Source organism: Salmo salar, chromosome 02, assembly GCF_965601325.2.
Source record: "Salmo salar chromosome 02, fSalSal1, whole genome shotgun sequence".
Taxonomy (NCBI): Eukaryota; Metazoa; Chordata; class Actinopteri; order Salmoniformes; family Salmonidae; genus Salmo; species Salmo salar.
In genome coordinates this window covers 67,934,858-67,945,689 of record NC_138292.1, presented here as the reverse complement: position 1 = coordinate 67,945,689, position 10,832 = coordinate 67,934,858, and the positions used below count along the sequence as shown (strand labels likewise).

The window sequence follows — 10,832 nt, the reverse complement described above, 5'->3', positions numbered from 1 at the left end:
AGCACGACGCCAGTACAATGCGCCTCTACGTAGCTCCGCTGTCACGTGGCCATGGACCGTACTGTCATTTGGTACTGTGTCAAAGCTAGACAGTCAGGATTGTACATATCTGCTTTTGTAATGATATAACAGAGATGTAAATGCATATTATATATTCATTTAGAATAGAATAGAACAGCATGACTTATTGGTTAAGTGCTCCTAAATTTTACATTTTACATTTTAGTAATTTAGCAGACGCTCTTATCCAGAGCGATTTACAGTAGTGAATGCATACATTTCTTTCTTTTTTTTTTGTACTGGCCCCCCGTGGGAATCGAACCCACAACCCTGGCGTTGCACACAAACACCATGCTCTACCAACTGAGCCACAGGGAAGGCTAAATCCAGGCATCCCCTGAATAAGGGATGCATGCCCTTTACAGTTGCATGTATACACCTGCTCCAAAAAGTGTAGTACAGTACTGTAGTATTTATACATATTGAACAAAACAGCAATATTAAATGAATAATCACAAGATCAGAGAAACATTAGCTTGTCATTCATGCATGCCCTGCTCTATGCTAGTCCACCTCATCATATAGAATTAACAATTGCTTTATGAGGAAACACATTCTTTCAGGAATAGTGGTATCCTAACACTAACATACTTTTATTTCATTTAAAGGCCCAGTGCAGTCAAAAACGTGATTTTACTGTGTTTTATATATATTTTCGCAATATGTGGTTGTAATAATACTGTGAAAATTGTGATAATGCCCTTTTAGAGTAAGAGCTGTTTGAAAAGACTGCCTGAAATGTCAGCCTGTTTTGGTGGGATGGAGTTATGGCCTACCTGGTGACATCACCATGCGGTAAATGAGTTAATAGACTAATAACAAACAGTTCCAAAGCTCTCTGCCAATAACAGCTAATTTTCAGTTACCCCTTCCCCACTCAGACCACTCCCAGACAGTCCTAGCAAAATTCTTGCTTGAGAAATTGATATTTGCTAAGAAGCTATTTTTGTTTGTTTTTGACCATTTTAATTGAAAATATTCACAGTAAGGTACTGACTCGTTAACCAGAGATGATTTGATATTGAGATAAAAACGGCTGCATTGGACCTTTAAGTTTATTGAAATTAAAGCAAATTGTATTGCTGACAGGAGGGACATTGTGCAAGAATTGGCCAATGACAGACTTGTCTATGAAAGAACCAAGATCTCTGACTGAGCCAAAATGTGTTGAGTCCAACACCTCTTCCCCCACATAAAATCGTTCCAGCTCTCTCTTTCTCAATTTAATTCAAAGGGCTTTATTGGCATAGGAAACATATGTTGACATTGCCAAAGCAAGTGAAATAGATAAAACAAAATAGAAATAAACAATCAGAAATTAACAGTAAACATTACACTCACAAGAGTCTCAAAGGAATATGGCTATGCACGGTGTTGTAATGATGTACAAATAGTTAGAGTACAACAAGAAAAATAAATAAACATAAATATGAGTTGTATTTACAATGGTGTTTGTTCTTCACTGGTATCGCTTTTCTATATTGCTGTTGTGATGACACACTGTGGTATTTCACCTAATAGCTGTGGGAGTTTATCAAAATTGGATTTGTTTTTTCAAATTCTTTGTGGGTCTGTGTAATCTGAGGAAAATATGTTACTCTAATATGGTCATTCATTTGCCATATGGTCATACATATGATCATACATCTCTCTCTCTCTCTCTCTCTCTCTCTCTCTCTCTCTCTCTCTCTCTCCCCCACCTATCCGTCCCTTTCCTCAGGGTCTGTCTCTCATACCCTTTGTTCTGTCTCCTCCCCTTCCCCTTTTTGCCCTCTGTTCTGACTCCTCCCCTTTGCCCTGTCCATTATATTTTCTCTTCCTCTCCCACACCCCGTTCCCTCCCTTCCTTTCTGTCTCTGTCCTGTTTCCTCCCTTTCTCCCCCCTCCTCCCCTTTCCTCCCCCTTTTACACTGTGAAAATTCACAGATCTCAAACATCACACACACGCACACACATTGCACGTCAAACATAAGCCATCACTCACTCAGTGGATGGAATGCACTAAGGCCGGAAAACGATAAATGTCTGTGTCTCAAATTGCGCCCTAATCCCTATAATGTGCACTACTTTTGATCAGGACCTATAGTAGTGCACTATAGGGAATAGGGTGCCATTCACAACGCACACATAGCAGACTATTTTTACATGCAGTGGGATGGAAATCTTGACACAGTTAAATGGTTATTCCGACAAATGTTTATTCTTGGTCTTCTGGACTGGCACCTTGCTGGATCCAAGTCCACTAGACACACACACACACTTCTGGGCTGGCACCTTGCTGGATCCAAGTCCAATGGAGAAATCATCACTTACATTTACATTTGAGTCATTTAGCAGACGCTCTTATCCAGAGCGACTTACAGTAGTGAATGCATACATTTCATACATTTTTTTTTATTTTTTATTTTTTTTTTCTGTGCTGGCCCCCCGTGGGAATCGAACCCACAACCCTGGTGTTGCAAACACCATGCTCTACCAACTGAGCTACAGGGAAGGCAATCACTTGACATGAACACTGACTGACTCACTGGATGATCAAGATGTTTTGTTTTGGGGAATGACAAGTTAGAACAAGTCTTTAGTGGAACAGACTATGTCTATAATATATTATTACACATCTACAGGCCTACCTACAATCAGGGGTGGGGAAACCCGAACCAGGTCTGGGAGCGAAACCATTCTAACATGTGAAATGAGCTTTTTCAGGTGCATTCAAGGATTTTACTAGGCTACATTGGTGGGTTCCCAGAGTTACTTTTTTCCATTTCCACCTCGGAGTATAATAGAATGTGTGTGCCATAGAGATGTGTAATTCTATTAAGTGTACAGTGAGTCGTATCACTGTTCAGAAGGTCACAAGACTATCCCACACAGCCCACATTAGTACTTGAATCCAATTAGAAGAATGAAAGCAATAGGAGAACAAAGGAACAGTCACACAGACAGTCAACAGTCAGAGAACAAATAATAGATTGGAGTTTACTGAGTCACAGATTTCCCCGAGTTCTATTTATAGACGTTATGACCTCTTATCGCAGCTCTAGAAACTAGACCGGCAGCTGCTGTTTAACCTCAATCGTGCCTCTTCTTAGTAAACCAAGCACATCTGCAGCCCCGACGCGCAAGGTACTGGCGCTGTGCTGTTGTACCGGTAACAACTCCATATTTGGAAGCTGTGGCGATGACGATACGGCTGCGATGCTGCCGCTGTGCGTTGATGAACGCTGGGGCTAGATGGGGGAAGTGCCGCTGTGCGCTGCGGTTACGTGGCTGCGCGTTCACGTCATGGCTTTTCCACTGCGCGCCCCTGGGGAACTCACAGCCAGGGCGGATGGGCCATATATGGATGTTTGAGGGTGACGTTGATAGAAAAAATATAGAGAGGGAGAAAAAAAACTCTAACAGAAACTCCCTGCAAACACGGAGACAGCTACATATTTTACCACCCACAGACTTCTGAGAATTGCTAATTATAGTGGAACTGAACCTTGATTCATATTGCAGGGTTTGATAGAAAACAACAACACCACAATAGTCCTCTAAACGGGAACAGAGCAAAATGTTTGGACTATTAGGGACATTTCATGGTGTTGTTTTCTACTGTAGGATCACTATCTGTTTTTATGTCGCTGCACTGACAACAATTAATGAAGTCTATTCAATTCTATGTCAGCTTCATATAAATTGACTATAATAAAATCGTATTCTAGATGAATAGACAGGTTATATGTTATTTACTTTGATTTTGAGTTGCTTGAAGTCTCACGCAGCATATTGGTGATGACATAGGCGAGCTGTGTTTCCAACAACACAGGTAGTCTATTATGTTATTATTACAATGAATTTACTAGAATAACATCTTGTTATTTTTATTGAGTTTCTTGAAATCCCAAACAGCATATTGATCTCTGCGTTTCCAACAACACAGGTACAACATCGAATCAAATGTTATTTGTCACATGCGCCGAATACAACAGGTGTAGACTATACCGGGAAACGCTTACTTATAACCGGTTGCTACAATAGGAGGTAGCCTAGGTTACATACATGTAATGCTGTAAGGTAGACAGCCATATGGTATCTACTGCAGGAAACTGAGCTTGAGCAGGAAGGTCTGGGCAGGGCGTGTTTATCCTGTCACCAAGGAGGAATGAAGCAGCTCGAGCCTCATGACGTCAGAGTGGAAATATAACACCGCCCTGTTACTCTGGACTTCTCATTATCTTGTTGTACACCAGCTGGTGACAGTTGTAAACTAAGGAAGAACTCAACACACAAGTACAGATTCATTTATAGATAGAATACTATTGTATGAATAGTATCGACTAGTATTCTAAAGCTTGACGCTCTAAGTTATTGTTCCAAGCGTTAACCGAACAGTGCGTAATTGACGGTTATCTACCAAGAAGAGGAACTATGGACGTGAGCGCTGAAGCCAGACGCATCATGGCAGTGTCCATTAGTAAACTGTACGCCTCCCGAGCACAGCGAGGAGGTATGAGGCTACACCGGAGCCTGCTGCTCTCTGTGGTCATGCGCTCCGCCCGGGACCTGTACCACTCCGCCTGCCTGGCCAAGGAGAGAGAGGAGCTGGGAACCGCACACCTGGTCCCGGTCACACCAGAGGACGATGTGATGGATACTACTGCCGGTGAGGAACAAGTCGAGGTGGAGGTGTCACAGGTCGAGCCAGAGCCTGAGTCGCCGCTGACCCCAACTATCCAGGAGCCCATGTCTAGTGACTCCGAGGCCGCTCAGGGCGCATGCAAGACCAGGACATTTATTGGGAAGAAGACGGTAGAGGACAAAGAGAACCGGAGCCCTGTGAGCCCGGACAGGCATTCCAGGAAACGCCGGGGGAAGGCGTCCGTCGCGCCCGATTTCCTCCCCAGCAAGAGGGCGAGACTTTCACTGGAGCTGGGGGAGGAGAGGGTGCCTAGAATCGGCCGAAGGACCTGCTGCCGCGCCGGGGACGCTTTCACCACCCTGTCCCTAAACTCAAACCGGGCCATTGCAGCATTCTGAACTGTGAGAACGGCTCTGAATGGAGCTTTGTTGTTGGTAGGCTATGATCTAACTGATCTTAACCTCCGGTAACCGGTGGAGAGGCCGGTTTAAATCCAGGTTTAAAGGACGTGACGGGTCAGGAGGAAGTTGACCTACATTGGCGAGCCCGCGGGACAATGGGATTATCGGGGCCAGGGTGCGATGTCTCCGGCCTCACGGCGACCAGGTTAGGCTACACCCTAGAACTCTGTCTCAGCCGTGGCTCGACGAGAACAAGAGAAAGAAGAAACAGAGAGAGAGCAAGATCAACTCACAAACTAGAACGAGACCAGACTCGAGCAGATCTCAGTGACTGTGTTTGGAAAGTTTGAGGAAGTGGTGAAACTCAGAGACAGAAAAAGTGTTTCAGTGGAAAAGTTCCAGGGCAGTTAGTTCCTGATGCATAGCTCATGGAGGGATGACTCATAAAGCACGACACTGATAACAGATGTTTAAAGTTGACGTGTCAACGGTCAACACACAGAGACACACCGGGAAATAACCCACTCTGCTGGGTAAAACTATAAAAACAAAAGGGGAGGACACACATTCACCCACTGGACTTTGATCAATGACTATGAATGGGATTGTGCCAGAGACTGTACTGAAATGGTGCTCAACATACAGTGTCACATTGTCAAATGGCATATGTAACATATAAACAATGTTTAGTAGTGACACCAGTCTCCCCTGTTCAATATACTGCACTGACAATGCAAATGTGATAATAACTACAGAGAAGTAGCCTACATTAAATGTTGTATGAACTGTGAAATAAGCTATTTTTATATCTAGATTCTTTTATTTTTTTTACTATGACCTCAAATCTATATCAGAGTTGTAATAAACATTCAAAAAATGTATTTAGTTGTTGATCTGGTTTTCTATTTCTCTCTCACCTAATAGTATTGAAAAGCTTGCACACAGACAGGTCTCATTTATCTAGGGCAAATAGAGTTAGCTGATAGATAACACAGAACCACACAGATATTTCCCAATATGTGGTCCAGGTCCGCATTAGGCAATACTCCTCAGGCTCAAATGGTTATAATACGAGTAGGTAGAGCCGCTGCCACACACACACACACACACACACACACACACACACACACACACACACACACACACACACACACACACACACACACACACACACACACACACACACACACACACACACACACACACACACCCATATCCGGTTGATTGTGACATATTTCTGATTCACTTCCTCTCATAACATTAATTGACAGTTACATGAGGTTTAATGGGAGTTATGTAATATATAAATAGCTGGAGCCGTTCATTTGGTTTGCTCAAGGGCTCTAAATTGTGTAACAATCCTGAATCATCATTCATCATGACCAACTAACTCGCAGTGCATTGACAAAATGCACTCTTTAGAGCCTATGTCCTATTTATCTCTATAGATCAGTAGGCCTTACTACCATGACGGATGGGTTGAAATCCTTATACAATATGTAAGCCTACTATAGCCACATCAGCATGTTGTCACGCCCTGACCATAGAGAGCCCTCTGGGTTCTCTATTGTGTTGTAGGTCAGGGTGTGACTAGGGGGGTGTTCTAGTTTTCCTATATCTAGGTTTGTTTTTTGTTGTATGGTTCCCAATTAGAGGCAGCTGATTGTCGTTGTCTCTAATTGGGGACCATACTTAAGTTCTCCATTGTTCCCACCTGGGTTGTGGGATATTGTTTTTGTGTTGTGCATGTTGCACCACTGCTTTCACGGTTCCTTGTTGGTTTATAGTTTTTTTTGGAAGTTTCATTGAAAATAAAAGATGTGGACCTCAACACACGCTGCGCCTTGGTCCGTCTTTATCGACGAGTGTGACACGTGTTGGACTATATAGGGAATATGGTGTCATTTCAGATGTACACTATGATGTGAAGTACAGTTGTAATACTACGGAGAGGCATGGACAGTGACGTGTTTTATCTCCCAGCCAGCCGACGGCTATATTAAGATCTGCAGTGACGCGTGGTCTCATCTCTGGGGTGACGGAGGGGATGATGTACGCATCAGGATGTGATGTGCATCATTATTACACCGCCCACCCTGCCCTTCTTTTCATGGATAATATAAAAGGATTATGCATGCTGTGATATACACTGAGTGTACAAAACATTAAGAACACCTGCTCTTTCCATGACAGACTGACCAGGTGAATCCAGGTGGAAGCTATGATCCCTTATTGATGTCACTTGTTAAACCCACTTCAATCAGTGTAGATGAAGGGGAGGAGACAGGTTAAAGAAGGATTTTTAAGCCTTGAGACAATTGATACATGCATTGTGTATGTGTGCCATTCAGAGGGTGAACGGACAAGACAAAATATTGAAGTGCCTTGGAACAGGGTATGGTAGTAGGTGCCAGGCTTGAGTGTGTCAAGAACTGCAACACTGCTGGGTTTTTCACGCTGAACATTTTATTAGTTTAGTAGATGCTCTTCTCCAGAGTGACTTACAGGAGCAGTTAGGGTTAGGTGCCTTGCTCAAGGGCACAGACAAATTCTTAACCTAGTTGTCTTGGGGATTCAAACCAGTGACCTTTCGGTTACCGGCCCAACGCCCTAAACGCTAGGCTACCTGCCACTCAACAGTTTCCCGTGTGTATCAAGAATGGCCCAGCCCCCAAAGGACATCCAACCAACTTGACACAACTGTGGGAAGCATTGGGGTCAACATGGGCCAGCATCCCTGTGGAACGCTTTCAACACCTTGTAGAGTCCATGCCCCAACGAATTGAGGCTGTTCTGAGGGCAAAAGGGGGTGCAACTCAATATAAGGAAGGTGTTCTTAATGTTCTGTACAGTTAGTGTAAAAGTCGTGTGTCTCTGTGTGTGTGTGTGTGTGTGTGTGTGTGTGTGTGTGTGTGTGTGTGTGTGTGTGTGTGTGTGTGTGTGTGTGTGTGTGTGTGTGTGTGTGTGTGTGTGTGTGTGTGTGTGTGTGTGTGTGTCATGATTACTTTACCACTCACCATTCCTCTTCTTAGCACCCTGATGACTGTGTGTCAGTGTGAGTTTATATGACTATGATATAGTAACAGTATGTGAGTTAATATGACTATGATATAGTAACAGTATGTGAGTTTATATGACTGATATAGTAACAGTATGTGAGTTAATATGACTATGATATAGTAACAGTATGTGAGTTAATATGACTATGATATAGTAACAGTATGTGAGTTAATATGACTATGATATAGTAACAGTATGTGAGTGTATATGACTGATATAGTAACAGTATGTGAGTTAATATGACTATGATATAGTAACAGTATGTGAGTTAATATGACTATGATATAGTAACAGTATGTGAGTTTATATGACTATGATATAATAACAGTATGTGAGTTAATATGACTATGATATAGTAACAGTATGTGAGTTTGTGACTATGATATAGTAACAGTATGTGAGTTAATATGACTATGATATAGTAACAGTATGTGAGTTTGTGACTATGATATAGTAACAGTATGTGAGTTAATATGACTATGATATAGTAACAGTATGTGAGTTTATATGACTATGATATAATAACAGTATGTGAGTTAATATGACTATGATATAGTAACAGTATGTGAGTTTGTGACTATGATATAGTAACAGTATGTGAGTTAATATGACTATGATATAGTAACAGTATGTGAGTTTGTGACTATGATATAGTAACAGTATGTGAGTTAATATGACTATGATATCGTAACAGTATGTGAGTTAATATGACTATGATATAGTAACAGTATGTGAGTTAATATGACTATGATATAGCAACAGTATGTGAGTTTGTGACTATGATATAGTAACAGTATGTGAGTTTATATGACTATGATATAGTAACAGTATGTGAGTTTATATGACTATGATATAGTAACAGTATGTGAGTTAATATGACTATGATATAGTAACAGTATGTGAGTTTATATGACTGATATAGTAACAGTATGTGAGTTTATATGACTATGATATAGTAACAGTATGTGAGTTTATATGACAATGATATAGTAACAGTATGTGAGTTTGTGACTATGATATAGTAACAGTATGTGAGTTAATATGACTATGATATAGTAACAGTACGTGAGTTTATATGACTATGATATAGTAACAGTGAGTGAGTTTATATGACTGTGTCACAGCTGTCGTGGAAGATAGAATGGGACCAAGGCGCAGCGGGTTGCGTGCTCAACATCTTTATTATAAGTATGAGAACACCACGAAAAAACAATAAACAAACTAACAACAGGAACAGAGTAGCAGGCTCAACAAAAGCAGTGCTAACAAATAACTACCCACAAGTGACAAACAAAACACACACCTACTTATAGGACTCCCAATCAGAGGCAACTAGAAACACCTGCCTACAATTGAGAGTCCAGCACCCAACCTACACATAGAAAAAATAACCTAGAACATACCCATAGAAATACAAACATAAACCAGTGACCAACAAACCCCGTAATACATGAATCAACAACCCTCTGCCACGTCCTGACCAAACTACAATAACACAATATCCTCTATACTGGTCAGGACGTGACACTATGATATAGTAACAGTATGTGAGTTTATATGACTATGATATAGTAACAGTATGTGAGTTAATATGACTATGATATAGTAACAGTATGTGAGTTTATATGACTATGATATAGTAACAGTATGTGATTTAATATGACTATGATATAGTAACCATGAGTGAGTTTATAGGACTATGATATAGTAACAGTATGTGAGTTAATATGACTATGATATAGTAACAGTATGTGAGTTTATATGACTATGATATAGTAACAGTATGTGAGTTTATATGACTATGATATAGTAACAGTATGTGAGTTTATATGACTATGATATAGTAACAGTATGTGAGTTAATATGACTATGATATAGTAACAGTATGTGAGTTTGTGACTATGATATAGTAACAGTATGTGAGTTAATATGACTATGATATAGTAACAGTATGTGAGTTTGTGACTATGATATAGTAACAGTATGTGAGTTAATATGACTATGATATAGTAACAGTATGTGAGTTAATATGACTATGATATAGTAACAGCATGTGAGTTAATATGACTATGATATAGTAACAGTATGTGAGTTAATATGACTATGATATAGTAACAGCATGTGAGTTAATATGACTATGATATAGTAACAGCGTGTGAGTTAATATGACTATGACATAGTAACAGTATGTGAGTTTATATGACTATGATATAGTAACTGTGAGTGAGTTTATATGACTGATATAGTAACAGTGAGTGAGTTTATATGACTGATATAGTAACAGTGAGTGAGTTTATATGACTATGATATAGTAACAGTATGTGAGTTTATGTGACTATGATATAGTAACAGTATGTGAGTTTATATGACTATGATATAGTAACAGTATGTGAGTTAATATGACTATGATATAGTAACAGTATGTGAGTTTATATGACTATGATATAGTAACAGTATGTGAGTTTTTGACTATGATATAGTAACAGTATGTGAGTTTATATGACTATGATATAGTAACAGTATGTGAATTTATATGACTATGATATAGTAACAGAATGTGAGTTAATTTGACTATGATATAGAAACAGCATGTGAGTTAAAATAACTATGATATAGTAACAGTATGTGAGTTAATATGACTATGATATAGTAACAGTATGTGAGTAAATATGACTATGATATAG

General features: G+C 40.2%; 1 protein-coding gene and 1 non-coding gene across 2 annotated transcripts; one reads left to right on the top strand and one right to left on the bottom strand.

Moving 5' to 3' along the window:
* Positions 1-301: 301 nt before the first annotated feature.
* On the bottom strand, positions 302-381 carry trnat-ugu (transfer RNA threonine (anticodon UGU)). The gene is given in 2 exon segments: positions 302-337; positions 342-381. It is a non-coding gene; the product is annotated as a tRNA-Thr (tRNA).
* A 3,911-nt stretch (positions 382-4,292) lies between these two features.
* On the top strand, positions 4,293-5,969 carry LOC106590650 (immediate early response gene 2 protein). The gene has a single exon (XM_014181789.3). The coding sequence runs from the start codon at positions 4,477-4,479 to the stop codon at positions 5,083-5,085; it is 609 nt and encodes a 202-aa protein (XP_014037264.1). The 5' UTR covers positions 4,293-4,476; the 3' UTR covers positions 5,086-5,969.
* The last annotated feature ends 4,863 nt before the right edge of the window (positions 5,970-10,832 follow it).

Coding starts and splice junctions, on each gene's coding strand:
- LOC106590650 (XM_014181789.3), top strand. CDS start 4,477: ATGGACGTGAGCGCTGAAGCCAGACGCATCATGGCAGTGTCCATTAGT.